The sequence below is a fragment of the Aspergillus lucknowensis genome (assembly GCF_044049455.1).
Source record: "Aspergillus lucknowensis strain CBS 449.75 chromosome Unknown BJX67scaffold_56, whole genome shotgun sequence".
Lineage (NCBI taxonomy): Eukaryota > Fungi > Ascomycota > Eurotiomycetes > Eurotiales > Aspergillaceae > Aspergillus > Aspergillus lucknowensis.
In genome coordinates, this window is record NW_027263600.1 from 104,993 (window position 1) to 132,855 (window position 27,863).

At 53.1% G+C, this 27,863-nt stretch overlaps 11 protein-coding genes across 11 annotated transcripts; 5 read left to right on the forward strand and 6 right to left on the reverse strand.

Annotated features, from left to right (window-relative positions):
• Positions 1-1,086: 1,086 nt before the first annotated feature.
• Positions 1,087-9,644, reverse strand: BJX67DRAFT_384987 (uncharacterized protein; the record flags this gene model as incomplete). Its single annotated transcript, XM_071033770.1, has 13 exons — positions 1,087-1,923; positions 1,996-2,316; positions 2,367-4,263; positions 4,319-4,380; positions 4,431-4,766; positions 4,817-6,142; positions 6,194-7,211; positions 7,277-7,436; positions 7,490-7,610; positions 7,672-8,244; positions 8,303-8,462; positions 8,534-8,967; positions 9,030-9,644. The coding sequence occupies 13 exons, from the start codon at positions 9,642-9,644 to the stop codon at positions 1,087-1,089; spliced, it is 7,860 nt and encodes a 2,619-aa protein (XP_070882109.1).
• A 686-nt stretch (positions 9,645-10,330) lies between these two features.
• Positions 10,331-11,204, forward strand: BJX67DRAFT_384988 (uncharacterized protein; the record flags this gene model as incomplete). Its single annotated transcript, XM_071033771.1, has 5 exons — positions 10,331-10,344; positions 10,398-10,425; positions 10,477-10,495; positions 10,545-10,622; positions 10,678-11,204. The coding sequence occupies 5 exons, from the start codon at positions 10,331-10,333 to the stop codon at positions 11,202-11,204; spliced, it is 666 nt and encodes a 221-aa protein (XP_070882110.1).
• Positions 11,205-11,768: 564 nt separating this feature from the next.
• On the forward strand, positions 11,769-13,558 carry BJX67DRAFT_267574 (major facilitator superfamily domain-containing protein). The gene is made up of 2 exons (XM_071026464.1): positions 11,769-12,013; positions 12,060-13,558. Exons 1-2 carry the CDS (start codon positions 11,894-11,896, stop codon positions 13,512-13,514), a joined length of 1,575 nt encoding a protein of 524 aa, XP_070882111.1. The 5' UTR covers positions 11,769-11,893; the 3' UTR covers positions 13,515-13,558.
• Positions 13,559-14,119: 561 nt separating this feature from the next.
• On the reverse strand, positions 14,120-14,459 carry BJX67DRAFT_384990 (uncharacterized protein; the record flags this gene model as incomplete). The annotated part of the gene is made up of 3 exons (XM_071033772.1): positions 14,120-14,219; positions 14,283-14,344; positions 14,406-14,459. 3 exons carry the CDS (start codon positions 14,457-14,459, stop codon positions 14,120-14,122), a joined length of 216 nt encoding a protein of 71 aa, XP_070882112.1.
• A 434-nt stretch (positions 14,460-14,893) lies between these two features.
• Positions 14,894-15,870, reverse strand: BJX67DRAFT_390791 (SDR family oxidoreductase; the record flags this gene model as incomplete). Its single annotated transcript, XM_071034683.1, has 3 exons — positions 14,894-15,285; positions 15,354-15,535; positions 15,590-15,870. The coding sequence occupies 3 exons, from the start codon at positions 15,868-15,870 to the stop codon at positions 14,903-14,905; spliced, it is 846 nt and encodes a 281-aa protein (XP_070882113.1). The 3' UTR covers positions 14,894-14,902.
• A 583-nt stretch (positions 15,871-16,453) lies between these two features.
• Positions 16,454-17,458, reverse strand: BJX67DRAFT_267583 (putative allergen). The gene has a single exon (XM_071026467.1). It carries the CDS (start codon positions 17,250-17,252, stop codon positions 16,503-16,505), a length of 750 nt encoding a protein of 249 aa, XP_070882114.1. The 5' UTR covers positions 17,253-17,458; the 3' UTR covers positions 16,454-16,502.
• On the forward strand, positions 17,459-18,512 carry BJX67DRAFT_267582 (uncharacterized protein). The gene has a single exon (XM_071026466.1). The coding sequence runs from the start codon at positions 17,666-17,668 to the stop codon at positions 18,377-18,379; it is 714 nt and encodes a 237-aa protein (XP_070882115.1). The 5' UTR covers positions 17,459-17,665; the 3' UTR covers positions 18,380-18,512.
• Positions 18,513-19,008: 496 nt separating this feature from the next.
• Positions 19,009-21,523, forward strand: BJX67DRAFT_374797 (transcription factor domain-containing protein; the record flags this gene model as incomplete). Its single annotated transcript, XM_071031600.1, has 6 exons — positions 19,009-19,063; positions 19,119-19,144; positions 19,214-19,428; positions 19,593-19,805; positions 19,854-21,017; positions 21,073-21,523. The coding sequence occupies 6 exons, from the start codon at positions 19,009-19,011 to the stop codon at positions 21,521-21,523; spliced, it is 2,124 nt and encodes a 707-aa protein (XP_070882116.1).
• Positions 21,524-21,567: 44 nt separating this feature from the next.
• On the reverse strand, positions 21,568-22,824 carry BJX67DRAFT_384994 (TauD/TfdA family dioxygenase; the record flags this gene model as incomplete). The annotated part of the gene is made up of 2 exons (XM_071033773.1): positions 21,568-22,228; positions 22,280-22,824. 2 exons carry the CDS (start codon positions 22,822-22,824, stop codon positions 21,568-21,570), a joined length of 1,206 nt encoding a protein of 401 aa, XP_070882117.1.
• Positions 22,825-23,951: 1,127 nt separating this feature from the next.
• On the forward strand, positions 23,952-25,283 carry BJX67DRAFT_267611 (RTA1 domain-containing protein). Its single transcript, XM_071026468.1, has 2 exons — positions 23,952-24,884; positions 24,957-25,283. Exons 1-2 carry the CDS (start codon positions 24,177-24,179, stop codon positions 25,194-25,196), a joined length of 948 nt encoding a protein of 315 aa, XP_070882118.1. The 5' UTR covers positions 23,952-24,176; the 3' UTR covers positions 25,197-25,283.
• On the reverse strand, positions 25,154-27,331 carry BJX67DRAFT_267648 (Zn(II)2Cys6 transcription factor). The gene is made up of 3 exons (XM_071026469.1): positions 26,733-27,331; positions 26,360-26,680; positions 25,154-26,299 (listed from the first exon to the last, which is right to left on the reverse strand). Exons 1-3 carry the CDS (start codon positions 26,961-26,963, stop codon positions 25,370-25,372), a joined length of 1,482 nt encoding a protein of 493 aa, XP_070882119.1. The 5' UTR covers positions 26,964-27,331; the 3' UTR covers positions 25,154-25,369.
• Between the last annotated feature and the right edge of the window lie 532 nt (positions 27,332-27,863).

Below are 27,863 nucleotides of genomic sequence, written 5' to 3' on the forward strand. Positions count from 1 at the left end.
CAGGAGCGCCGGGTTTCGGGAAGCCGTGGGGAAGAGGTTGAGCTGAGGTGCCTCCAGCGTGATCTCAGATTTTTGGCGCGTCTGAGGCGAGCTGCATTCTCAAAATGGATGATCAGAGTGGAGCTGGCCCTTGTCCACATGGTCGGGAACCAGGCAACCCCGATTGGACGTCAATGAATTGTCACGTCGCATTTGAGTCATTTGACTGGCTTGCTTGTCTCCTTGGGGCCAGGCGGCGGGGAATTTCTGGCGATCTTCTGAGCCGAGGCTGGTGTGGAGGTTCCAGAGGCGAATTGCGCTGCAGGTATGTTCTGATCGTGGCGCAAGGAGGTTTTCATAACTTGTGATACACCTTGCGAACTGTGATGCTTTGGGGAATCTGGTCGACTCCGATCCGCCCCTTCAGGCAATCTGCGTTCGCTTGTCTCAGTCGTCTTGGATGTTGGCGCTCTGACATCAGCGACTGTTTGACGGCTCAACTTCGGCTCGATGCAGCACGGACTCGATGGAGGATCTCGGCCGCGCTCAACAAAGAAAGCAAACCGCAGTGCGATTCACGTGCTTCGCGAGCCGCTTCCGTTTCCGGAAAAGCCGCGCGGACGGATGATTCATCCGAAAGCCGCTGCCATTCATGACAATGACAGAAAGACACAATTTGTCTGCCTATCTTGGCAATCGCTGAGCCCCTCTGACTTCCCCAGCAGTGATCAAGAGAACCAGCCGGCTCCTCGAATGGGAGAAGTTGAGATTTCCCCTCCCTCGCGTGCCCGCCAACACAGAACCGGAGATCAAGCCAACTCCGGGCAGCTCAAATGAAGTCTCTCAATTCGAATAGGGATACTTACTGTTCTGAGTCACGATAAACAAAGTTGCGTCTCTTACAAAGGTGCTGTATGATCTTCTGTGCCAAGGCTCATCGAAAGCCCATTTACCCTGGGAAGAAAGAGCCTAGGAGGGAAATGTGGTCTCAGTCTATTCACGGTGCACTTGTTGGCGAGCTACTCATCATGGTGGGTTCAAATGTCAAGCAGTGCGGCTGATAGGAACTTATGCCACCCATCGGACATCAATTAGTGCGAAACATACTCAGCGCTTCGCCAAAGCTTTTGTGGCTGCTTGTCTCCCAACCGCCTCAATCGTCGCACCCCCAAGCATATCAAATATAGCCATATCTGCTTTCAGCTCCTTAGAAAACCAGTTCCGCATCTCAACTGCAACCAGCGAGTCAACCCCGTATGCGTGCATTGGCTTCTTGATATCGAATTCCTCCCTCGGGAGGCCCAGAACCTTGGCCAGCTTGGAAACCAGCAACTGGGTCATAATGGGACTGGCTTCCTCGACGGAATTGACTGATGCAAGTTTTTCTCCAACTCCGCTTTGTCGGCCTTCCCCGGTGGGGGAGCTACTTTCTAGACCTGCAGAGGTATGTGCTATGTTGTAATATCGAAAGGCTGGCCGTTGTATCCAATTGTGCGTCTCCGAACCCTCATTCCGCAGCGACGGGGAAGGCTCCAGGCCCATCACCGTCTGTGGTGGGGTCTCATCGGACGATGGGTTGCAGTGGATGGCCAAAAGCGCATGCAATTGTGCTTCCGTCATCGGTGTGAATGGAAGATTGGAAATGTAGCGGTCCCTTTGCGCCGAGGGTTGAGAGGCGACGCCTGCTGACAGGAAGAGGCCTAGATTCAACGCCGTGGCCCTCTGCCCATTGGAAACCCGGTATTGTGCCAAGCCGTCCATGAAGGCGTTAGCAGCTGCATAGTTGGCCTGTCCGCGGTTACCTATGATACTAGAGATCGAGGAGAGCATGACAAAGAAGTCTAGGCCCGAGGGCAAGAGTTGATGCAGATTCCAGGTGCCTTTGATTTTGGGCGCAGTTGCAGCCATCCATTGGCTATGACTCATAGTCTCAAATATGGTATCCTAAAGGCGATTAATCTTGGTGCACTCTTATCCGGTGGGAGAGTTAGGGAAAGCCCCAGAATCGAGACATACCTGTAGGACCATGGTAGCCTGGATGCAGCCTTTGATCGGTGGGAGCTGATGCGATGCCGCACCTAGGACGGCCTCCAGCAAAGAGCGATCTGTGATGTCACATGGGGTAGCAATCGGAGTGACCTGGCTGGCAGATAGCTCCTGCATAAACTCTGCGGCCTCTTCACCACGGGCTCTTGATCGTGAAAGGAGAAGAAGGTACCGGGCGCCACAAGATACCATCCAGCGGGCAATCCCGCGTCCAAGGCCTCCGAGGCCACCTGCTATAACGTACGTAGCGTTGGGGTCAAAAGAAAACTGCCGCTTGGGCACTGGAATGGCCTGACCTTTGAGTTAGCAACGGCATACTCGGAATGACGAAAGGCAAATACCCGAACGAGATCCGTATCACGTATCTCTAAAACCACTTTTCCAGCGCTCTGCCCTCCTTGCAACATTCGGAGCCCGGCTTCCATATCACCAATACCGTAGACAAGATGCGGACTGGAAAGGCGTAGAGTTCCGTTCGATATGAGAGGCATCACTGCACGGAGGGCTCTCCCAACCAGGACTGGCCGCTCTTTCACCATCCTTGCCACATCGATAGCACTGAAGGACACGTTCTTTTCGAAGTGGTACATGTCCAGGGAGTGATGACCCAAGATATCCCTCTTGCCGATCTCGATGAAACGACCATAGGGAGCAATAATCTCCCATGAGGCAGTGAGCCCGTCTCCGGACAGCGAGTTGAGGATAACGTCAACCCCTTCGTTATCGGTGAGGCGCTTCACCCCGTTGACGAAATCCGCATTTCTGCTGGAGAAGATATGCGATTCGCCAATACTGTATCGGTCAATGAGGAGCTGCTTCTTCTTCGGGGTTCCGACTGTCGCGAAAACCTCTGCGCCGAGATACTGGGCCACCTGAACCGCAGCCTGCCCAGTGCCCCCTGCAGCAGAGTGAATCAGGACCCTCTCGCCGCGCTGTACATTCCCCAAGACGGAAAGGGCGTGCCATGCTGTGATGAAATTGATTGGGATGGCTGCGGCTTCGGAGAAGGATATCCCGTCGGGAATGCGAACAGCTGTGTCTCGTTGGAGCCGGGCATAGCTGCGATAAGTATCGAATTCGCAGCCGACCACGCGGTCACCGATTTTAAAATCCCCACAGTTCGCGCCGACACGGGTCACGATACCGGCGCACTCGAACCCGACGGTCGTCTGGTCCATTCGCCCGAGCATGATGAGGATGTCGCGGAAATTGACTCCCACAGCCTTGACCTTCACCTCTAGCATATGGTCTGGGAGAGGTTCCTGCCTGTCGACGTCCTCGATAAAGTGAAGGCTATCTAGAAGCCCGGGGGTCTTTATTGACAGTTTGCGTGCACTTTCCGCGCTCCATGGCTGGAGGACTGGAGTCTGAGATACTTGCATCTCTTCGAGGGAGTGGGACACCTTCACGGCGTCCATTAGGCGTGGGATATATAGGATGCCAGAGCGTTCGAGGAATTCCGTTTCAGGTCTCCTCGAAGAACTCACGGAGCGCACCACACGCGACACCATTTCCAGATTCCACGGAGCTCCCGCGAGTGATAATGTGGTGAATGTCTTCGAGCTAAGTTCCGAGTTGAGAACACGGAAGAGCCCGTCGATGACTCGGAAGTGAGGGTTAGAGCTATCGCCCGCGCCGGCATTGACCCAGACGACCCTTTCGGAGGAGGAAGACGAGAACAGTTGTTGGAGCTGCTGGAACATCTCTTCTGAGACATCCGCCAACAATGGGTCTCCTACTTCATAGAGGATACACAGCACTGTTTCAGCGGCCATTGTTGCTGTGAGGGCTTCGCCCAGCGAGTAGTGAGCAATTTGAGCGCTTCCGGCCTTTTGAAGCAGTGTAACCAGAGCTTGAGCTGCTTCTTGCTGGGCGTAGATTTCTGGGTTGGCAATAATGGCGACGGGAGAGAGGTGCTCCGCGCCCGCCCCTGTGGGTGGCTCTGTTGCGGTAGAGACAATGATGCTCATCTCGTGGCAGAGGCTGTCGTCGTAATCAGGGAAGACCAGATCGGATCCCGAGAAGCCGGTATCGCGCAATAGCTGGTTCAAGGACTGCTCACCCAGCTGGACTCGTGCCTCTTCTCCATCGTTCCCGTTTGTTAGGACTTTGCTTTCCAAGCTTTCATTAGCGTTGCTTGGAAGTACATCTTGTTGCGAAGTCTCGTTGAGCCCATGGATAAACGTGTGGCGAGGGGCATGTGCCCTAACGGTCTCGATAATCACCACTTTGCCGCCTCTGAATGCCAACAGTTAATATAATTTCCTGGTTACTGGTCTCTCCAAGGACTTACGGTTTCAACAGAGAATGAGCATTCCTCAGTATTGCTTCCGGAGAGGCTGAGCCCCTCAGTTTCTGTTTGGCATTAGTACGCGGGACTCAACAGATGGGATGCGAAAACGTACCATGTACAAAACGATAAGGTCATACTCGCCGCTTGAAGTACCGTGGGTAGTAGGCTCCTGGGTAATATCTACATGCTTCGAGACCACCCGTTTCCCCGACCCTCCCAGTGTTTGCTGAAGAGAAGACACGTCGTTGTGGCCTGGTCCAGCAAGATCAAACCGGAGGAACCGTGGCGTTTCGGCCTCTTCGGCGTTTCCCACCTTTAGAGTCCCTATAATGGATTCAGCGATGGAGCCCACGTCGCCGTCAACTTCGAGGATTGTCATTCCTGGATCCTTGTGCGCTAGTGCATCTAGGTATGCAATCCAGCGTTGCGGGCCGGGAGCTAGATTCCACTTCTCCGAGTTAGCAGCAACGCTATATATCTCTAAGACCTAGAACTTACTGTCTCAGTATACGCAGCTTTGAGAAGGTCACTTGAGAGGATATCTGATGCGGCGAGCTCGCCGCGCGCGAATTTCAGCAAGGCATGCCCGGTCTCAACGACCAATTTGCCTCTCGCGCTTGAGTTGGCGACAAGCTCGCACATTGTATCGAACCTACCGCTGTCGTCTGACCAATCTTTTGGATCATTTGGCAACTGTGTAAGTGACGAAGGGGTTAAGCTGCGGCTTTCCCGAGATAGCCAGTCCAAGTATAGCTGTGTCCCAGCAGGCGTACTGTCGGTGTGGCTTGACGAATACGGGGTGTTCGCTGCGCGAGAAAGAAATCCTGCGGCAACGGTGTCAATGCTCAGATTGAGCATGATGGGGGCTTCTTGACTGCTGCGAGCAGTATCCCTGCAGTATTGTAGAATTTCCGCCGGAGTCATAAGTTCCAGGTCGGGCTTCCACTCGAACTGCTGACACTTTGAACTGGGGCTTTTCTCCTCAGTGTCATCTTGTGGTGCCTGAGAATCAATATTCGCAAAGACAACACCTTCTATACGAATTAGAGCCTCATCATTGCTTTGACTGAGAGCGACAATGTTCGAGACGCATTCCTGGCGACCCAAGCTTTCAAGCTTGGTACCTACTCTTATGCCAGGGCAAACCGGGGAACTAAGACCGGAGTCTGAAATCCAGGCTCTGGAGACATGACGGGGCACAGAAATGGGGACCTTTCTTTGCCCTCCGTGCGAACGGAGCAACGGGACTGTCTGCATGAGTCCATCGAGGGTCGTAGGGTGGATGGTATATGTTTCAGTCCAGTGTGGATTGCTGGCCGGGTATGGCTGGATTTCGGTGAGCAGTTGGCTGTCATCGTCGGATGCGATGGTTGAGATGCGAAGAAATGCCGGGCCAAATTGGTACCCGAATGTTTCCAGCATTTCATAGAAACGGTTCGCGTCCAGCGAGGTTGTACATGTTCCTGCCATGCCCTTGACCAATGCTTGTTGCTCATTGGTGCCTTGAGAGGCCATCGCATCGGCGTCATCAGTGGGTTTACTGCGGGTAAGGGCCTGAATAGCCCCGTCGCAGTTCTTCACCCACGACCCATCATAGCTGCACAGCGTAAAGCCGAACCACTTACTACCGTCGGAGCCCGGCGGATGAAGATAGAACCGGGTCTCTACACCCGGTCCCCCGGGAACAACCTTCAGCGCAGAACGGAAGTTCACATTTTTCAGCTCAAAACCAGTAATGAGTGCAGCGGAGTCTGTCACTTGCTTCACTGCCTCTATAGCCATGGTGATCATTGCGGCCCCCGGAAGAATCGTCACGTTGTCGATCTAAACACTAATCAGTTTCTGTTGACGGGAAGTGCCGGGTATACAACGTACGCTGTGATCTCGAACCCAGACCGGGTCTGATGACTGTAAGATGTTGCTCCATTTTGGCTGCAGAGGGTTCCAGTCGTCATCGGGCCAACCAAGAAGCTCTTGTCGCCCAAATCGTCTGAACCGGAAGCCCTTGCTGATCCGACCTTCATGCCAGTATGATTTAGCGTGGTTGAAGCTATACGCAGGCAAGTCGGTGAGGACCTGAGGGCGAGCAGTCTGACTGCCCCTCGACGCATTCACGGCTGCGAGGTCTACCCTAGCTCCGAGGCAATGTAGTCGTCCCACTGCTTCGAGGAGTGTTCGGGCTCCATTAGATTTCCTCACTAGTGCAGAGAGGTATTCTACTTTCACCTCGTTTTTCGATTCAAGCAGCGTGTCCCGACACGGCCCACGCAGGGCCGCGTGCGGACCTACCTCGAAGAGGACATCAACCGCGGCCGTTGTCAGGTGAGATCCGTCAAGCTTTTTTATTGCGGACTGGCCTGTTCTCGGCTGAAATTTTCTGACGGCATCGACGAATCTCACTGGGGATACCAAGTTGGTTACCCAGTACCTTGCGCTAGACAATTCTTCAGCCGATGCCCAGTCTCCGTGCACGGAGGAGACCATCCGGGGGCATCGGGAGTGACGTTCCCCGGGTGTAGATTCGTCGTCACCGACTGCGGTGGAGTACGCCTCAGCTACTTCCTGCATCTGGAATGAATGGTACGCGACTGGGACGGGCAACGTGCGTGCAAGTACGTTATCTTCGCGGAGCTGAACCCAGAGTCTCTCAATCTGGCTGCGGTCACCAGATAGCGTGATGCTCTTTGGACTGTTGAAGCATCCAACGCGTACTCGGACTGGTTCTTCTCCGTCACGGAGCGACTCGAGATAAGGCTGGACCTGCTTCTCGGACAAGGAAACTGCCATCATTGAGCCATTCATTTGAGAAGACCGCGCTAGTTTCCCTGCAAACACGCCACGGAAATAAGCTAGTTTCAAGGCATATTTTCGCGAGATCGCGCCATAGCAGTAACTTGACATGTCTTAGCTCAACCCGGATATTGGAAAGGTAAGGCAGTGTGAATCGGGGTGACTCACGCAGCAGCAATTTCACCAGAAGAGTGACCAACGACAGCAGATGGAGAGAGACCAAACGTGTCTAGTAGGTCCACCAACGCGATCTGAATCGCCGTGCAAAGTGGCTGGGCGAATTGAGGTTCGTCGATGGGATAAACCCCTTTGTCGTCTTGTATCACGTCTAGGAAAGCGTAGGTTAGTCGTGACCCGAGCCTTCAGGGAAGAAACACTTACCAACAAGGTCCCATTCGACCCCCAGACTCCGCAGATATAGGCCGGCCTCGAGCAGCGAGTGGTGATAAACGGGATATCTGTTCAACAGCTCCCGTCCCATCGTAGGCCATTGCGCGCCTTGCTGTGGATTGTTACTACGCTCCGCACGAATAGAATAATTATACCTCGTGTACTCTACTTACCCCTGTGAACACAAATGCAATTTTCGGATCAGTCATGGACCGCGCTGGCTCGCTCCATGCAGACACGATATCCTGCTTCGGAGCCCCTTGCTGCGCAATAGCATAGGATCTCCAAGGGTGATGTGTGCGTCGCTCATTCAGGGTATGTGCTAGGTTCTCTAGATGTGACCAGGAATCTTTCATTCGTCGCTGCGAGTCATCGAAGTATGATTTCCATCGTTCGGAAAGCCGTTGGAAACCAGCTTTGTCTGCTGCGGACCATGTGAGAAGGCGAAAGCTTGACCCGTCATCGTGGTGACCGTTTTGGCCGTTGTTTGAATCACTATTCTGGGCTCCATTGATTGAGACTCCGTTTGAAAGGCCATTGGTGAAGCCATCTTCTCCGTTAACATATGGCGGATGTTGGGTGCCCGTAGCGTCAATCACAGTATTATGGTTCCCTTCCAGGCCCTGCGACTTCATAAAGTGATACGCATCGTCGATGATGATATGGCTATTTGCGCCACCGAAACCAAATGAACTTACAGATGCCCGACGGAGGCCCGGAGGCCAGGGCATGGGGTCCGATACTACCTGTATCACGCGTCAGAAGCGTTTAGTCTATGCAACCTCCGGGCCTGCAGCTGCTTACCTTGAGGTTCAGATGCTCGGCGTCGATGCGCGGGTTCAGTGACTTGTAGTAGTCGCTGACGGGAGGGATGATTCCCTTTTCCAAGGCCAGGATGACTTTGATGACACCCGCGATGCCACTTGCACCTTCGAGATGTCCGATGTTTGTTTTGACGGATCCACTACATAACCGCATTAGCAATGAATGCATGAGTGACTTCTCTTTTTAAAGCATAAGGAGGGGCGAACGAACAGATACAACGGATCCTCCTTTGACCGATGAGGCCGGAATACTGCGCCAATGGCCCTCAACTCCGTGGGATCCCCAACAGCCGTGCCCGTCCCATGAGCCTCGAAGTATCTCGTGGCAGCAGGGCTCAGGCCCGCCCGGTGGTACGCGTCCTCGATGAGCTTCTGCTGTGCTGTACGACTGGGTTGTGTGATGCCCGGTGTGCGCCCATCCTGGTTTGAAAGAGTCGACCGGATAACCGCGCGTATGGTATCTCCATTCCGAATTGCTTCATCCAAAGGCTTTATCACTAGCGCGCTGAGACCCTCACCTCGGGAGTATCCGTTGGCCTTATCGCTGAAGCTGAAGCATCTGTTATCCTGCGAGAAGAAGCCCAGGTTGTCGAGGCTGTTCGACCACTCCCGGGCGAGGATCAGATTGACACCGACTACGAGACCCTGTTGGCACCATTAGTTACTAAAGAAGAAGGCATGCTCTTATCCGAAGGGTGTGGACATACCATTGCCGACGCTCCATTCCAGATCGACTGACAAGCCAGATCCAAGGCAACTAAACTGCTCGAACACGCGGTGTCAACATTCGCACTCGGTCCTCGAAGATTAAACGCCCAGCTGATCCGGTTAGCAATCATGCACATTGCCTGGCTGTAGGCGATGTATTTCCCTGCAGCCTGCGGATCCTTCGCATGTAGCGTTCCATAATCATTCGCTGAACACCCGGAAAAGACGCAGGTGTTTGTCTCGGAGGCCGTATCCATCGAGATTCCTGCATTCTCCAGCGCTTGATAACTTACCTCGAGTGCTAGTCGTTGCTGGGGGTCCATCGATTCCGCTTCTGCGGTTGTGAGCGAGAAGAAGGGTGGATCAAAGGCACCTAGATCTCCCGTGATGAAGTGGCCACCATTGACGGAGAGGGTGTCCAGCCGATTTCCAGTCGGGTTGTAGTGGGCATCGATGTTCAGCCGGTCTGGGGGATACGTGCTCGAAGCGCATTTCCTTGCCATTAGCATCTCCCAGAAGTTCTCTGGGTTTGTGGCATCGCCTGGGAAGCGCAATGCGTAGCCGACAACAGCTAATGGCTGGAGGCTGGAGGTTGTGTGTTTAGGAGGCTGCATGGTGAGATTTGCAGAAGACGAGAGAGCGTATGAGATAAAAAGAACAAGACTGCCACCCTCTCTGCTTTCCTATTAGGCCGTGGAATCCGTGAGCTTTTTATCCGCCTCCGGCTGTTCACGCCAGGCATGAGCCGTCCAACTCACCGGAGATTCTGTTTCCTGCTATCCTTCTCCCGTCGGTCGTCTGTTACTTCTTGCGGGCCCCTCGTCGCCTTCGAACGTGGCGACCTGAGAGATCAATACGTGCATGAGCGGGAGGGTCTTCATAACAATGGGACCCATTTTTCGGGGTCGGTGGGCCGTAATCGGACTATCTGGAGGTGAGTTTATAGGCTTGGGTGGATAGCCATGAGTGGATATCCGGAGTTTGCCCCGGGTCCGTTTTCAAGGCAGTGGGCTCCCTTGGGCATCGCTTGCGTGGATGGATTTGCTGATGTGTATTGACCAACCGGCTTCTCTACCGCAATTTGGGAGCTTACACCGTGACTGAATTGGGCAGACATTGATATGAACTCGGATGAACTCAGATCTCCTGGTTGTATCGCGGGTTCTCCGTTGATTTGGGTGGATCTATACCGAGGCCGAGGTGTTAAAAGGCGCTGGGGTTGAACCATCCTGGATCTCTCGAAGTAACAGTCGAAGACCCTTGAGTTTACTCTCGTCGTCATACACTCTACCAATCGAAGATGCATTTCCTCTGGTACGTGGCAGTTGCCAGTTTTACCAGCCCTGGAGTCTCGCTGACCACAGTAGCCTCCATGGAACCGGGACAAGTTCTAAGGTGAGTGTCCTTATTATCCACACGTCACTGGTTTCTCACACTCGCAAACAGATTCTGGAAATGCAGACAGGTTAGCAATCGTCGTTGAGGATCTCTCAGTTGCTTGCTGACAATTGTAGCTGCCTTCCGCTACGAGCTCGGGGATGGTCATACCTACGACTTCGTGGAAGGGACTTTCTCCGAGTCCCTCGCACCAGGTCAGTTATTCCCCGGCTTGGAGAAATTGATCACGCTCATCTCCCCTTTGATTAGAATTCAAAGCCTTCATTCCGACGGAGACCGTTGGCTTCTCATACTTTGACCTCGACCCCACCCGCGCATCGCTGCAGCCTGTGCAAGATTTCGAGGCCTTCCTCGCGGCCGAAGGGCCCTACGATGGCGTCATCGCTTTCAGTCAGGGGATCATCCTGGCCTCTACGCTGATCCTGCAGAACATGCAGGAGCAAAAGCCGTCGCCGTTCAAATGCGCCATCTTCTTCTCGCCTAGGCTGGGACCGATGGATTACCGGGAGTTCCAAAAGAGCGGAACGGTCAACGAGATTCGCGCAGATCAACACGCAGGAGTCATGACCGTCCCCACCGCGCTGATATGGGGCAGCGAGGACCCGGATCGGCCGAAGGCTGTGGAAATGCAGAAGCTCTTCTCGGAGGGGGCGCTCTTCACGTATATGCATTCTGGCGGTCACACCGTCCCTGGGGTGGGGTCTCATCTCGACTTGATGAGGAGTGTTAATGTGGCCAGGAGGGCAATTGAACTGGCTGCTGGGGATGGGAATTAGGGCTTTGATTTGTCAACTATCGAATCACTCATCGTAGCGACTCGTTCTTGGTAGAATTAGATTCCACCACAGGCAAGAAGACGTGGCACCCTAAAAATGAGGTTGATAGACGCCAGACCTTGGCTGTTGGTAGGCCCACAAGATCCTGGCAGTGTCTCCCTGTTACACAGATCGACAAGTGTACCAAAAAGCTAAATTAGATGTATGAGTAGATCTTCTTGTGGATCTTCCGTTGAGGATTTCAACACCCATCCCAGAACCCCGCCGAAAAGATACCCCGACTGGTCGACACCGCAGCTGAGGTATTAGGGCTGTCTGGCTATTCTCCGAGCGGACGTGACTCCGTCAGGTCGGTGATCGCGGCTGCGGAGTATCTTTGTTACTTCTTCCTCCCTTCGCCTTTGCTTCGATCTAGCGGTGAGGACGTGGGAACTTTCTAGCACCCTGAAGAACTAACCCGCGCCAGGCGCATCAGTGATCTCGGAGCTCGGGTTGTCGATGGCGTTGTGAGCTAGTCCTGCACGGCCGATCATAGATCTTCATTGAACGAGCATGACTCTCGTCAGACACTCAGAGACCGATCGGTGGGTCGGGGATGAGGGTATCTATGGTTCTGATCCCGAGGGCGAAGACACAAGAGGCATAAGATATCCCCCATTCTTTCCTTTTGTTCGTCAAAGCTTTCGAAAATGACCGTTGAGAACGGTACCTTCCGCGCCGACTGGCGTCTACGATGTATTTTCGGCGTCATTGGTCTCTTGAACTTCGCTGCTGCTCTCGATGCGACCTCACTATCCGTAGCAATTCCGGTACGTGCCATTGTACCACCCTCTGCCCAGTGCTAATGCGAAACAGACTATCGCAGATGACCTAGGTGGAACATCGATCGAGGCGTTCTGGTCGGGGACGTCCTTTCTCGTCGCCTCGACCGTCTTCCAACCCGTCTTCACGATGTGCTCCGAGATCTTCGGTAGCACGCGCATGCTGTTCACGGCCGTCGTTGCCTTTACAGTAGGAGCTATTCTTGCTGCCGTCGCGCAGGACTTCACTCTCCTCCTCGTCGGCCGGTGCATCCAAGGGACTGGGGGCGGAGGTATTATAGCTCTCACCGAAGTCCTTATTGCAGATTTGATCCCCCTCCACGAGCGTGGGAAGTGGATGAGCGTTCGCTCTCTCACCTGGTCATTCGGCACGGTTATTGGCCCCGTCATCGGTGGTTCCCTGACCGAACACGCCTGGCGCTGGATCTTCTGGATCAACCTGCCGTTCTGTGGTTTGGGGCTGGTCTTAATCCCGGCGTTCATGCGTTTGCACCGAGATAGGAGCGCTCTCTGGGAGCGTCTCTCCTCAGTAGACTATCTCGGCTGCGTTCTGTTCGTGGGCTCTCTGTCTTCGTTTCTAGTGCCTCTGAGCTGGGGTGGTCTTATGTACCCGTGGGACTCGTGGCACACGCTTGTCCCGCTCATACTCGGGGCAGTAGGGCTGGCTGCCTTCGTCATCTATGAGGCGTGCGTACCAAGCCGACCCCTGATCCCACCGCTGATATTCCGTAACTCAACAACCACGATCGGATACCTTGGCTGTTTCCTGCACGGAGTGATCCTGTGGTGCATCCTGTACTACTGCCCCCTCTACTACGAGGCCTCCCTCGGCTACAGCGCCGTCATCGCCGGCGCCGCCCTCCTCCCATTCACCCTCACCGTCGCCCCCCTCTCCGCGGCCGTGGGCATCGCCATCGGGAAGCTGGGTCGCTACCGCTGGGCACTCTGGCTCGGTTGGACACTGGCCACGCTCGGGATGGGCCTCCTCTACCTCCTCGACACAGACACAGCAGTGGCCGAGTGGATATTCCTCACTCTCGTCTCGGGGATCGGACTCGGCGTGTTATTTTCCTCGATGATGCTCGCGGTCCAGGCATCCGCTGATATCAAGTTCCTCTCTATCACGGCGTCCATGGCCGCGTTCTTCCGGACGCTGGGACAGACAGTCGGTGTCGCGATCGGGGGCGTGATATTCCAGAACCGGTTCCGCGTTGAGGTTTCCGGCGGGGAGTCGGCATTATCTAGTACAGCTGTGGAACTCGCAGATAACGCGGCCAGTTTGGTGTGGTATATTCGGGGACTGTCCAAGGGGGAGGAGCGGGATATTCTGGCGGATGCATACGCCTCCGCTTTGGGGGTTGTGTGGCTGGTAATGTGTGGGTTGGCCGGCGTAGGACTTGTTTCTTGTCTGTTTGTGAAGAAGTATCCTATGGTTCAGGCGTTTAAACCACGCCAGGGGGTTCAGCGGGATGAGCCTCAGATGGCGTAGCTCAAGGAGGGTGTAGGCCATGGAATGAAGAATGTACTCCTCGTATTTGTTACCCAACAAGCAGGGGAAAGGAATATGACGTAGTAAGCTTCCCGCACTCCAATTTCGGTCCCGTGCCTTCCGGCTCTGGGTGTTTACCCATTCATATCCATGGCGCTTTCCTAAAACGTATTCGCTACTCGGACTGGAGATTGTTGTTGGCCATTCCGAGCGAGTCACGGCGCCTACTTTCTGCTTGGGCGTCGCGGGGGCGGCCTGCCTCTACTCGGCGATCTAGTCAGCACTCGGATGAATTCTTGACTGAGTGCTTGTTCGGGAACTCGGGAATAAGAGCAGGAAGGCTGAGCTTCTGAGACGCGACTCCCTAGATGCCGCTTACAGGATCCGGCGGGAGTACTCTTCAGTTGTGCGAAGACCGCAAGACAATGTATTATCAACTAGCTCGAGGCAGCGGAATCAGCCGTCTTGTTCTGATAACTACGTCGCATGTCTCAGTCGTTGTTCCCAGAGAAATATCAAATTCGCATCATCCCAAAGACTAATAGGCTGCCATGATGCCAGAGACTTGGGCTCCCAGTCAAATACTACCAACTAAGGTCGCTTCTTCATTTCTTTCCACCGCTAGGAGGATTATATGTAGATCCACCATTTCCGTTATTGTAATAGGTGCTACCGTTAGGGTTGGAGTAGTAGTAAGATCCATTGCTGTAAGGTAACACGTCAGCGTCAGCAAACGATACAACTACACCGGTATGCAAGGACACGAACGAGTTAGAGTAGTGGTACGAGTTGGATCCGTTACCGTAGTCGCGGGAACAGTAGTGGTTACCCTACAAGATTGTCAGTAAAGTCTGCTGAGGCCGACGATAGGCTAAGCGGGGTGTCTGTTACCTGGCTATTGGTGCCGGAGCTGTTGTAGGAGTATCCTTTACCGTTGTCGGGCATTGTGATGTTAAGTTTCGGAATCAGAGTACTGTCTGAGCTGTGAATAAGCTTTTGGGATGAACGAGAGGTGTAGAAGGTGAAAGGCAAGTTGAAGAGGGAGAAGGGAGAGAGGGGAGGGGAGGAAGGAGGGGAAGCGGGATACAAGATTCGCTGGGAATGGGGTGAGCAGCTCCTTCGCAACCTCCGAGTTTCAAACTTTGGTGAACTCTGTTTACACCGCTGATGCCTGGCAGGGATGCCCTGGTCACTTCGAAACTGGTTAACTACCCTCATGTGGTTTCCATATCCTTAAGGCCTATTATTGTTGCTCAAGCTATTCCTATAAAAGGAGGCAAATATCTAGATATAACAAGCAAAATAAAGCTACTTTTTCTATTGCTTAAGAGGAAATTACAAAACAAGAAATAGTTTAGTAAGGCTTTTTTATTCTTAAAGGCTACTACTCAAACAGTATCTGTCCCGCTAGAAAACTCCTCCCACTCCACTAGAGTCTTCAACGTCTCCTCACACTTCTTCCGAATAACGGCGACTGCATCTGGGCCCGAAACCAGCTCCTTCGGCCATTTCTTCCCAGCTGCCCCGTTCTCTCCTCGAACAACATCGACGATACGTGCCACTCCCTTAACAGGATCTCCTCTCTGCTTCCCGTGGACCTCACGGAAAGTTGTGAAACTCGCGTGCGCTAGTTCTTGGTACTCGAGAACGCTGGACTCTACGAACATACTGTTCTGGGAGCTCAGCAGCTCCGTTCGGAATTGGCCGGGCTCCACGAGGAGAGTTCTTATACCGATCGAGGCGACCTCCTGATCAAGAGCATCTGTAGCATCTATACCGCGTTAGTCAAAGCCAAAGAAGGTTACCTGTGAAAAGTGAGGAACGATTCCGTGTACTTACAACGAAGCGCAGCCTTAGAAGCCGAGTACGCCCCAACACCAGGGTATGTTTCCCAAGCTGCCATCGAGCCGATGTTAACAATTGTACCGGACTTCCGGCTGCGAAAATGGTATAGAAACTCCCTGGTCGTATTGACCGTTCCAAAGACATTCGTGTTAAATTGCTTCACATAGTCGCCCTCGCTATACGCAATTAGACGCATCACACTCCTTCAGAAGCATAACAAGAGAGCGCACCACATATCCTCAAGAAATCCAAACTGGGTGTATGCAGCGTTATTAACTAAAACATCTACCCGTCCAAAGACGGAGATGGCTTCTTTTGCCTTCACGTCGAGTTCGGCCTGTGGGGAGGTGACATCCAAGGCCATGATAGCCGCTCCAAGCTCCTTGAGATGAGATATCTTTGAGACATTGCGTGCCGTAGCGATGACCCTATCCCCGCGCGAGAGGACTTGTTTCACGAACTCGCTTCCGAGACCGGAAGATGTTCCAGTAATCAGCCAAACGAGCACCATTTCCTGAGATCAATGGTATTCGGATAAGTCAGGGAAGGAAGTTGATTAACTATTGTGAGACAATGGCGAGAAATGTCGACAAGAGGCCCATATTTATACTCATGTTCTCGAGATCGATCGCTTTCCTTTCATGACGCAGTTTAACGCAGGCGCTATTCAATGAACCCGAATCTGATCGGACTTGCCCCAGAATGACTTGTAATACTTGATTGGCTACATCGAGACGGAATGCGGGTCGCGGTGATCGCCTTTCGACGTGAATTGACAGCCAGCCCCTGGGCATGCATGGCAAAGTCCGAGGAATTTCGGGGTGATGCACGGTGACGTGTGGGGCGTTGCACTGCTTATCGATAAGGCGGACGAAATTGGGACAACTCTTACCCGGCCAATAAATAGGGTTAGTAAGTTGAACAGAGTGCATAGTTATGATTTGTGCACATGGCCCAGAGGTCTGCCTTCTTGCGGTTGAGCTTGGATACTTTTCACCAAACCCTTCAACGTGAAACGCGCGATATTGACTCATACCACAGCCAAATACTACATCCAGAAACAGAAGGTGATAGCAAGCAATTCATGATTGGTCTATCGAAAGGTCATAACTAATCATATCGAATTTTTGATCAACAGAGCGTTTAACCCTGGTAGTCGATGGTGACGTCGAGCACAATAGCGCGGTCTTCCGAGATGTTCCCGCCAATACCGCCGACACTAGTCTGAGCAGTGGTATATGCGTTGTCCACAAGCGCAGCGCCAGGGGTAATGCTCGAGCAGATACCGCTAATTTCCTCGCAGATCTTCATACCCTGGACCTCCAAGCCCGCATTCTGGGGGACGATCGCGGAAACATCGAAGCCAGACCACCCGCCATTGCCGGAACTGCCCATGTCGAATTCGCCCCAGGTGGAAGCGTACCCGCCACTCATGTCAAGAGGGATAGTTGACCCGGGGGCAGCCGCGAATCCACCGTTGGTATCCTCGTCCATGGCGACGTACTTGGTTTCGCCAGGGTTAAGGGTGAATGTGACGGCGGAGAAACCGAACCAGCCGTTCATCAGGCCGTCGGGGCCGTACTTGTTGAAGAAGGTGACGGTCCAGGGATCGGTGTTCTGGCCGGAGACCTTGGCGACGTACTTGTAGTTCGCGGCTTCGCCCTCTTGGATCTCGATGATGTTGCTGCCGTAGGGGTTGCCGACGTTGCCCTGGTAGGTTATCCCGGAGCCTGAGTTGGCTGTTCTGGCGCCAAATCCGGCGGTGGAGAATGAACCGGAGCTGGAGGAAGTGGCCGAGGTGGCGGTGGCCTGGCGTCTCTCGTAGCCCTCTGGGCGGGCAAGGGCCGTAGAGGTCAGAGCTGCGAGCAGTAGGATCGACTTGGTGAATTGCATCTTTGGTTTGAAGGAGTGTGTAGTCGCGTCAAGCGATGAGTATAAGAGTGGGAAGAGACTGAAGGGGTTACTCTAGGTAACTGAAGCGAATGGTTCTCGAAAGGAATGTCGGGTAGTTGGATAACAACTAAGCAAGAAAAGAATGTATGAAGAAGAAACAGATGACAGGAAAGGACTAAAGTCCCAACGGGGGGATATCCCATCTTTATAAGCTTGGGAGGGAACCGACTACTCCACGCGACTGTCATCGATCAAGGTCTCGAACGCAACGATGAGACGAATCAGGATTGCGTTGAGAATGGTTTTCTCAGACAAAGCATGCGTAACTGTCGGTTAGTCTGGGAATCAATGGGGCAAGCCGAACATGAAAGGAAGGAGAAGTGCAGTGCCCACAGGCAAACATCCATTGTAGAATGCATGCAAAAGCAGTCCCATTGGTTTCATTTTCCTGGACGGTGTATCCACAAGCAGGTCCCCAGAAACCATCATTGGTGGCATTGAATGCTGTCCCTGAATTCTGGAACGGTAATCAGCATGATTGGCCTCATAGAATGGGACGGCCCTCAGGGACTCAGGTCGTGTGGGACTTTGAGCCCCCGAGTTTTGGTCCTGTCTGGGAAGCCCAATTTGAAGAGCTCTGTGTCCATTGCGCTGTCCCTAACGCATTCAAGAGTCCACCATTGCATTGCCACTCTGTCAAACGGTCATGGAAATTAGAAAGTCAAGTAGCAAAGCTATGGCTCAATCCCCGGCGGGAAGCTCTTAAGGGTGGGTTCTCACATTTCAGAGCCCTACTTCGGGGAAGATTTTGCGATTTGAACGGCTGCCCAGGGAGGAATCGATTCGCGTGCCCAGATGTTCGAGACACAATGGACCTTGACCCACATCGCATTGGCCGTCTCTCAAGGTCGCGAGCTAACACACAAGTCTGGAGGTTCCTCCTAGCACACAGACAGAGACGCTCAGCTATTGCTCGTTGGAAGGTCATAACACTTGCAACTCCCGAGCCCGAGCTGGAGAGCCCAACGATGCATTCTTCGCACAAAGTAAAGAGGATTGATGAAAGAACGCCCTCGAAGCGAGGTCGAGATCTCGACCGTGGGTCGCCAAGTGTGGACCAGGGGTAATACCCATACTTCGAGCCACATGCCAACCAATGCCAATGCTTTCCACACGACAATTTTCCGCAATTATCAGACCAAACCCATGGTACAGTTGATTGAAAATAGGAGAACCGTTGAAACGGCCCCACGCACCAAATTCTGTTCTCAAGGAAAGGGTTGAGCAGCAGCGACACAAGCAAGATCGAGAACTTTTGATTCGAAAGCAAGGACGAGGAGACACCCGCGAATGTGACGATACCCTTCTCGCCGTTCCATCTTTGCTAGGGTTCCATGTTTAGCGAAAAAGCGCTTGCGTTGACAGAGGCAGAACCTTTGTGCCTGGTCCCACATTGCACCGTCTTCCCACCATCCGCCATTGAAGAGCTTTTCGAGTGCTCTATCACTCTCAGGCTCTTAGCCGTGCTCATCAAGGCGGGGGCCCTTGTACGTAATTCGGAGCAAAATCGTAGCATCTGGAGAATCCTTGCTTGTATAGTATGACAAACTTAGATCTTGTCAACGATTGGAGTGTGCTTGATAAAGAGGGGGGGGGAAGGGGGCAGGGGCCGAGAGACGGCGCTCGGGTGGTGCAAATGTCTCCGACGCGACCCCGCAGCCGATGGCCCGTCCCCTGCTCGTCAACGACTTCGAGGATGGAGGGCAATCAGCAACAAGCAACACAGCATCGGAACAAACGATCCAGGTCCGGTAAGCATTATCTGCAAGACAGCTGGGTTCAGTTCTCCAAGGCTCATTTCCCCAGGATGCAACACGTGCCGTGCTCGAAAAGTAAACTTCCTTGCTTCTGGCATTTTACGGAGAATTGCGCGGTAGCTTGCTAATGTTTTCCTGATTTAGGTGAAATGCGATGAGCGTCCGAACGGATGTGCCAATTGTGAAAGACTCGAGTTGGATTGCTCTGGATATGGACCTACGACCACCCGACATTCCGGCCACCGTGCCAGAGCAACGCGGACCTACAGGTCTTGCACTGAATGTCGCGCGGGAAGGGCTAAATGCTCGGGTGAACGACCAGCTTGTTCGAGATGTCGAGACAGGCGCCTTGGATGCCAGTATGGGGACGGCGCTAGGCCAGCATGGACACAGCGTCTGGCGTCAAACATAGCACGCACCCCCAATACAACGAGTCGCCCGAGTCCAATGCAACCGCCGGAGGCGGAGCCAGAAGTTGCATCTTTAGCATGGTACTCACCTGACCTACAATCTAAACGCAAAGAGAAGCTAACTTTTGGCCGAGGTTGGGATCATCTCACTTACCTGAAAGAGCGAAGGTGATAGCCTTGGTCGAAAATTATTTCGCTCACATACACCCGATTCGTTGCTTTGCATTCCTTCATAAGCCCTCGTTTCTGCAAAGAGTGGATGAAGAACTAGCACTGGAATCGCCCCCGACAGCTCTTCTCTATATCGTTTGTGCCTTGGGGGCCCAGTAAGTGACACAATCTTCTATGGTACTGTTCCTAGCTAACTCAATCAGGTTTCATGCCTTAGAGTACAGTTCAGTCAGCCAGCCCCTCCCGCCAAAGTTCATATTACGAGCCGGTTGCCGCTGGGCGGAAACAGCATACAGTGTGATCCTCCAAGAATTGGACAAGATTTCGATCGACAATCTCATGGCTACCCAACTACTATACGATTACGCACTACGAGTGGGAAACTTTGCGCAGGCCTTCATGCTCGGCGGTCTTACTGCACGTATGGCTCAAGCCTTACAGATCAATCTGGAATACTCGACGGATGTCCTTTGTCAGGACACCGGCCGCAACCTCTCCGTCCAGGAACGAGAAGGACGCCGCCGGTTGATGTGGAGCTGCTTTGTGACTGATGCGCTTCTCGGAAGCGGAGTGGACCAACTTACGCTGGTTGAAGAAAAAGACGTTAAGATACAGCTTCCTTGCAATGAGCGGAGATTTCTTCAGGACGATCCCTGTATAACACGCACTCTGGATGGCGGTGTACTTGGGTTTCTTAGACCTGAGGTCATCCCGGCAAACCCGGATGAGAACATGGGCATTATGGCATATTTCATCCAACACATTCGAATTCGAAAGCAGGTCCTCCGTTATATCAAACATCTTGACACAGCCATGTCTCCCTGGCTTCCAAGCTCCGAATTTGCCATGCTCGACAGGGAGTGTAGCGAGTGGTACGACACGCTGCCAGAAAATTTACAGTTTACGCCGCCTACGATCTACAGGCGCAAGGCTTCTTCTCAGCTGGGGGCACTGATGCTCCTTCATTGCTCGCACCATCAAACGTTGTGTGATCTATATCGCTTAGGAGCCCCGGCTCTCTTCAAGCTGCGCTCGGCAATAGAATTCCCCCCCGAGCAAACCGGATTTCTCCAAAACATGCGATGGGATCTGTATCAGGCGGCGAAGACATTAGCTACGATTATAGGTGAAGCCGAACGACATGGGCCGCACAATCTTTCGGATACTTGGCTTCCGACCATCACATATGATAGCTCTCGCATTATGCTATACTACCTTACACAGCTCATCGACCCCCGTGAACAGAACAGTAAGGATCTAGTAGTTCAGACAATCCCTTATCTACAGAGCAATATTCGCGCGCTGAAAGCTATGCGGGCTCTGAATGCAACATCTGAATCTTTGGTCCGTGATGATATGAGTGCTTTGTGCGAGGCCAATACTGATAGCTTTCCAGTCCAATGCAGCGGAAACCATGTTGAGACGTCTTGGCTCGGAAGCAGAGATTGCTGGGCCTGGTACAAATATTGTTCCGGACGATCCGTATCCTCCAGACCCGGACGACATGGGACGACAGAGCCCACCAGGCACACCTGCCCAGAGTGCTCCTGATTATGTCCTCAACCCTCTTACGATCTACCGCATGGCACGCAGAACGATTCCCGAGCGACACGCCCCAGAACGGATCGCATCATCGACTACTGGGGCCAGCACCTTCCAAGCCAGCGATATATCGCCGCCTACACTGACAGGGGCTGATGAGTTAATGTTGTTCACTTCCGATCTGGGGTGGACATGGCAACCAGCAGAAACGGCCATAGGGTCCGGAATAGATCATACCGGATTGCACCCGTGGGTCGGGGGAACACACTTGCAAAGTAACAGCCAGGATGAGCGGAGTTTATGGGGGCAGCATTTTCCATTTAGTTCGTGAAGTTAAGAGATATGTACAAGAAGAAGCAGCGAGTACAATGGCGATTACTCTGCATCTAGCGGGCATTTTGGAGGCTGATCGTTTACCTGAACCCCGCCTCTCTTTTTGTTGTCGCTGTCAGGGAATGGCACTTTCCACCCGCCTTCACTGTGAGGAGCGGCCAACCACAATCTCATGAGATGCCTCTGTGGTCGAGGGTTCCCGTTGTCGTCAAGGGAACCAGGCGGGTAGTCAGTGTATGCGGTTCGTGCATGGAAAATATGGGGATTGTGCAAAAACTGAATGTCTCCAGGCTCGAGAATCATGTGGAGAGAAAGTTCCTTGCAGGTCCGCTCCAACACATCCAAAGCATACCTCTGCTTGTCGGAGAGTGGGGGTATCTTTGCATCGGGGCCGGTATTGAAGCGTGCCAGAGACGTCACGTTGTTTGGGTCGAACTTGGTATATACTCGCGGCGGGCGTTCCGTTTCAGTTTCGAGGTACATCACGGCGCCCCGGTACCAATGCTCTTGTCCAGTGGACACTTCGCCTTTCCGATCAAAGTACCAGTTCGGCTCTACCAGTGTCCTCACAACGTCAGGATGTTCGCGTTGCAAGGTATTGAAGACGTGGTGAGTCGAAACGATGTCTGATTCACCACCAGAGAGGGATTTAGCGATACACAGGAGGCCCACGAAATCTCCAGCATCCGTATGGAAGAATTGTCTGCCGGGGATTTAGACCAGTTTTCCGGCACGGTACAATGAAGGAACTTACCGGGCGTTTGTCCTGTAGATACGGACCTTGTGGGTCTGAGTCGGATCCTCACCCAGATCTTTAACGTGACCAAGTACGTGGCCGCGTCCGTTCTGGCTGACGAAATATCCCAAGTATGTCCCAAGGCCCATATAGGCGACGGCAGACTTGTGGAGGCCCCATTCCCTGACCGGCAGGTTCCTGAAGCGGAAGAACCCTTTCCCATTTAGCAGGTCTTCACGCAATGCGTTCATCCTACTCGAAAGCGTGGGAAGGGGAAAGTGCGCCTTGGTAATGCCCGTCAAGGGGGTTCCGGCCTCGATAAAGTGATCCGATGCGGCACCGATCTCAGCGACTTCATCGGCTGTGAAGGCATGGGTCCAGCGTTCGGGGCTGTCACGATACTCTGCGGCATCCCATACGGTTGGGCCGGTTATCTCCTTGGGGAAATCTTCATAAGGACGGACGAGGGAATAATCGGGTGCATGCTGCCCGGAGGTTTTTAGGCCATCCGGGAACAGAGACAGAGGGACAGTTGGAGTTGTGGTCGTGACGGTCGAAGACATTTTGTGTGTTGTTGGAAGTGGGCGGGGTTCTGGCTGCAGCGAGTCAACCAGCATTTATACCAACGTCCGATTTGATCGCGTTGGCTATCGGCTGGGACATCGGCTGAGCTCCACAATGCATTCTCCAAATGTCTGTCGTTGGTGGTATCGCGGTGCATCGGTTCACCCTCCACCCCGACGAATAGCCGACGATCCAAGCGACGCTCCACACATCTCAGCGCCAGGCCGAAGAACAACAAGAGCCATCTCGCTTCCCGCAAGAAAACCCAAAGAACGCTGATGAGCCCGATATTGGAATTCACTTGTGTCCAAACCAGGTGCAGGTAAAGCCATCGTCCGGGTGTCATGGCACTGCGCAGTTCTGCTCTGTTGTCGGACAGTCGATACCTCCGCAACTGTCGGTGCGATGCCGTCACGTCATCCTCGCTAAAATTCAGCAATATCAACTCACGATGATTTGTTTCAGCGCGACTCTCCTTGGGGGTGGGTGTCGAGGAATTTATACGTCAACGTGGAAGGGGAAGAAGCAACCATGATTGTCAGGCGATTTGCCTCGAAATCAGCACTGTAAACGCGACTAACCTCAGAAACCCTGCGGCTAGTCTTGCTCCAACCTCAGCGCCTCGGAAAGGAAGATGCGTCAGCTTTTCGACAAGTCACCAGCGGTTCGTTGAGTCGTTCGCAGACCTCGATCCTGCGACTGACACTGAATGAGTGGCGAAGACCGCTCTCCTCTCCTGCAGGTCTGCCTTTTGATTTCTCTCGCCCAGCACCGCACCTTCGTCAGGGGTCGCATTCGTCGTATCCATCCCATTGAGAACGTCCTCATAACGTTCTGCCGCAAACAGTTGCCCCTGTCAAGCGTCAGCCACCACCCTCCTTTGAGGGACTGTCACAAATAACCTGTCTGATAGCGCAAAGCGTGATTGGACAGCCAAGCGCATCGCCAACCACTCATCTGGGGACTTTGTGGGTCGAGTCCTGGCTGTGCTCGCATTCGAAACGAGCACCAATCACAACCCACGCCCTGCCTGGCTGCACGTGCACAAGCAGTATACAGAAGAGCCACATTCCCTCGCATTCTCGCATTCAACCCCTAACGATGTGCCTTTCGTCGATTGGCTTTACAGCCGATCGACGAACGAGGCCATGCGGGAATACGATCTATCTGAGGCTGAGATTTAAGGCAGAAGCATAACGCTCCTTGGCCCAGCAGCGAGCCCGAGAATCATTGAATATTTAATCATCTCCTTGACCCGCAGAGGGTGAAGAACCACACGCAGTTTGAGCCTTGAAGTCACCTCAGTTTTGTACACCCTATATCCACACCTTTCTCTCTATCCATCGCCATTATGTACATCGACTGGTCACAAATACAGAAGCGTGAGACCGTTCCTGAAGAGGACGACTGGAGCGTGTTCTTTTACGATGCATCCCTCCCTGCTGCAGCAGCTTTCTCCGCAATCTATCTTATCCCGTTTATCTACCACTTATACATCTCTTATGTTGCCTACAAAACCGGACAATATTTCCGTTTCAGCTTCTCTGTCCCGATTCTTGTCGGCGCTCTCCTGGAAACCATTGGTTACGGCCAGCGTTCCAGCTCCACCCAGAATGTTCAGGATATCGGGATGTTCGCAACATCGCAAACCATGATCGTCCTCGCACCAGTGTTCGTCTGCGCCTCTCTCTACATTCTGCTCAGCCGGGTCATGCGCTTCACTCAGCCCGAGGGGACGGCAGAGAAAGAAGCCAAGGTTCTCAACGGCTTCCTGAAAGTGTCATGGCTGCCGAAGATCTTCGTCACCCTAGATGTCGTGTCCATGTTGACCCAAGGAGGGGGTAGCGGAATTGCGGCGTCAGGCGAATGGGAGGGGTCCCTCGAAGATATTGGAACCGGAGTGTTGATCGGTGGACTGGCACTGCAACTGGCTACCTTCAGTGTGTTCTTGATCGTGGTGATTACGTTCCACCTCCGTGCCTTGCGAGGCGGTGCCGCCCTTGAGGATGGCATGATTAAGGTTATCTACGGAATCTACATTGCTGGGTTCTTCATCATGGTATGTCGCTCTCCAGTTGCCCCCCTTCGTTTCTATTCCGGCTGGATACACTAACACTGAACACCGAAACAGGTCCGCTCCATCTTCCGTCTCATCGAGTTCTCCTGGGGAATTGACTCCTACATCATGACCAACGAATGGCCGCTCTACGTGCTCGAGGCGGTGCCCATGCTCATTGCGTTCATGGTCATCGGTTGGTACCACCCCTCGAGGTGGCTGCCAGCCTCGGTCGCCGGAGAATCCAAGTTTAAGTCATGGCTCCATCGCCGTCGGAACCGGAATACTCAACACCAGAGCCTTTCCAGCGCATGAATTACTAGATTTGGTGGAACTGGGATAGGAGTATGGAGTCGCCCGTGGATTTGTCAAATATTCAGATCATGATTCTCATTGTAGACTGCATTTATTTCATTTGCTTGGACAGGGGATCTTGTATGCTTCCTTTCTTCATCATATATATCAATGCTTTGTTTCTTCACGTATGTCTAATCCATAATATACAGTTTCAATACCTCGGGGGGTATGTGCTTCCGCAACCATTTAATAAACTCACCTAGGAGATGACCCCACTTAGGGAATACGTGCTTGTGCAACTCTATTTCCGGGACGAGGTGTATAGCAAGGACCCTGAGTTGGTCAAGAACAATCTCCTTCATCGGATCAGGCAGACCATTGTAGACAGCCTCCGCCCAACGATAGATGAGAAAATGCCCGCCGCTGTACGGGATATTCCGCTCCCGGGCTATTTCCGAGTGTACCGGGAGCATGAACGAATCAAGTGTGATGTAATGCATGAAGAGCGCGCGTGACACGTGGTTTCCGGGGGCGATGAAGGTCAGGAACTCAACGTTGTCCATGCGGCCCCATGCCACGTAGATCAGGGACAGTCGCATGAATGCGTGTCGATAGGAGATAAGTAATGACTCGTAAGCGAGCCGCAGAGCGTCATAGAAGGTATGATGTGCTGGCGATTGAAGGTACGGCCGCAGTTTATCTAAAGACGCAATGCACCGATTTACCGTTTCCTCGTCCTGAATTGTCTGCGGCTGCCATGGTAGCCATGAGGCGATCAATTGAAGAGTGTTTTCGTGTGACCGTAAGGTGAATACATTGCTTTTGCGACTCTTCTGGAAGTACCAGTCGGTTACGAGGCCGCAGCCACGCACCATAACGGCAAAGTCGACTACACCGTCGCTCAGGTGGTGTGCTTGGAATGTTAATGTGTAGCAGGTTGCCAAAGCGCCGTCCATTTCTGCCACCGTGCAGTCGTTCCCCTTTGCGAGGAGAGCACTCAGTGATTTGAGGGCTTTGCCACGGTGCGCGATGGCGACGGGGCCATATTGGCTTCCGCCTGGAGTGATTAGGGAGCAGTGTGAGGCACCAAGGGAGAGCATAGCGTGAAGGAGAGGAGGGCACTGGAAGTTAACATTATTAGGGATACTCTGGTTTCGTGTAAGGGCCATAGTGATACACACATCATGAGCGAAGGCTGGTAGCTGTGACGTCCACGCGTCCTCATTCCCGAACGGGAGATGGGGACGTGCATCGACAAGAAAGTGATGCCAAAACCGTAGGTCGTCTCCGGTAAATGGTGTTGTGGATATTTGGAAGGCGCTCGAAAGAGTTGGCGAAGACAACTCTGCACTTTTTGGCGCTTGAGCGTGTAATGACTTTTGGAGCTGGGTCTGCGTCCGGTCCACCACTGTCAATGCCCGTTCTCGGTCGCCATCGGCTGGATAAACGCAGTCCAGATCCTTGTGTATGCAGTTGGCGCATGCCGGCTTTGTTTCTTGACACTACCCTGTTGCGTCAGCCCCGGCGCTGCTGCGAGTTCCCTCGCCAGCATACCTTAATCCTTCGACTCTTGCAGTTGAAACATCCCCGACGTGATTTTGTATGAGGTCGCTTTACACGGTTCGTCCGAGGCTGTGGCGTCGAAACTTTCGATATAATTTCAGCTGAGGGTGTTGACGTTGTCCTGTTGGTGAGCTTGTCGCTGGAGAGAGGGAGTGGGGAGAAGCGGAACGAAGGTGTGGAGACGAAGAAGCTCGGAGAGCCCGCCGTTTCCTCCATTTCCATGGTGCATATATATGATGCTGAGAGCCACAATGAGCAAGCCTGAAGCCCAAGCTCGTCCGCATGCGAAAATTCGAAGCGACTGCGTGAAAGGACGAAAACCCGGCCTTCCGAACTGAAGGGTCATGATTTGGACCCTGACTCAGGCAGCACCTTTTCTTTGCCGAACACGAACTCATCCTTGGGTTGGGCGATCTTGACCAATGGCTTGAGCCATCAGATTTTGGTTAACCCAAAAGGGTCATAACCAGGCGAGGTCGGGCTGAATAAGGTCCGAGAAAGGTCTCATCATTGGAGCATTTCGCTGATCTTCAACTCAACCCGACCATGGTCCAGTCTGTTCTGTTTCCAGCCGGTTCGGTATCGACTCTTCGGGAACCGTGGGCGCGGTCGCTGTCACCTCGGCCATGTCAAATCAGATGCCCGGAATAAACGTGATGATCGGGAGATTCAATCCGAAACGTGAGGTTGTTGTTGAGGAGTGACTTTGGATGAAAAGGACTTGGGGGTGCTCAAATGGCAACAAGAACCGCATTCCTCACGTGCCGTGGGAGGAGGCCTCAGGCGACACGAGCTGTGCCTCCCTCCGGTAAAGACATGGGGCTGAGCATTTGCCTCTTCTCGACAGCGTCGCACATTCTGCGCCCGCCGTTCCACAATCCAAGGCGTGAGTTTTTTACAGTTGCGTATCTCGCTCTTACCTTTCTCAGTTCCCCAGGAACCAAGCTGCGCGGAAGTTATGCGCAAACGTGCTCTTGATCGAAACACGACCTTGACATTTGTATCGACTAACGACTGCCTTCCTAGTGATGGTAGATTGCTCAGTGTTCCAGTACAGCGATTGAACTGCTCCTTAGCACTGGAGCTTACTAAAGCATTTCTGAAGGCCAAAGCAGCCAACCA

Bases quoted from the DNA above. Each gene is read 5' to 3' on its own strand.
- BJX67DRAFT_267574 (XM_071026464.1), top strand. From the start codon at position 11,894: ATGACCGTTGAGAACGGTACCTTCCGCGCCGACTGGCGTCTACGATGT. The intron at 12,014-12,059 runs GTACGTGCCATT...AATGCGAAACAG, and splicing joins CACTATCCGTAGCAATTCCG to ACTATCGCAGATGACCTAGG.
- BJX67DRAFT_267583 (XM_071026467.1), bottom strand. From the start codon at position 17,252: ATGCAATTCACCAAGTCGATCCTACTGCTCGCAGCTCTGACCTCTACG.
- BJX67DRAFT_267582 (XM_071026466.1), top strand. From the start codon at position 17,666: ATGCATGCAAAAGCAGTCCCATTGGTTTCATTTTCCTGGACGGTGTAT.
- BJX67DRAFT_267611 (XM_071026468.1), top strand. From the start codon at position 24,177: ATGTACATCGACTGGTCACAAATACAGAAGCGTGAGACCGTTCCTGAA. The intron at 24,885-24,956 runs GTATGTCGCTCT...ACACCGAAACAG, and splicing joins TTGCTGGGTTCTTCATCATG to GTCCGCTCCATCTTCCGTCT.
- BJX67DRAFT_267648 (XM_071026469.1), bottom strand. From the start codon at position 26,963: ATGGAAATGGAGGAAACGGCGGGCTCTCCGAGCTTCTTCGTCTCCACA. The intron at 26,681-26,732 runs GTATGCTGGCGA...GCAACAGGGTAG, and splicing joins GCAAGAGTCGAAGGATTAAG to TGTCAAGAAACAAAGCCGGC. The intron at 26,300-26,359 runs GTGTGTATCACT...GTTAACTTCCAG, and splicing joins TACCAGCCTTCGCTCATGAT to TGCCCTCCTCTCCTTCACGC.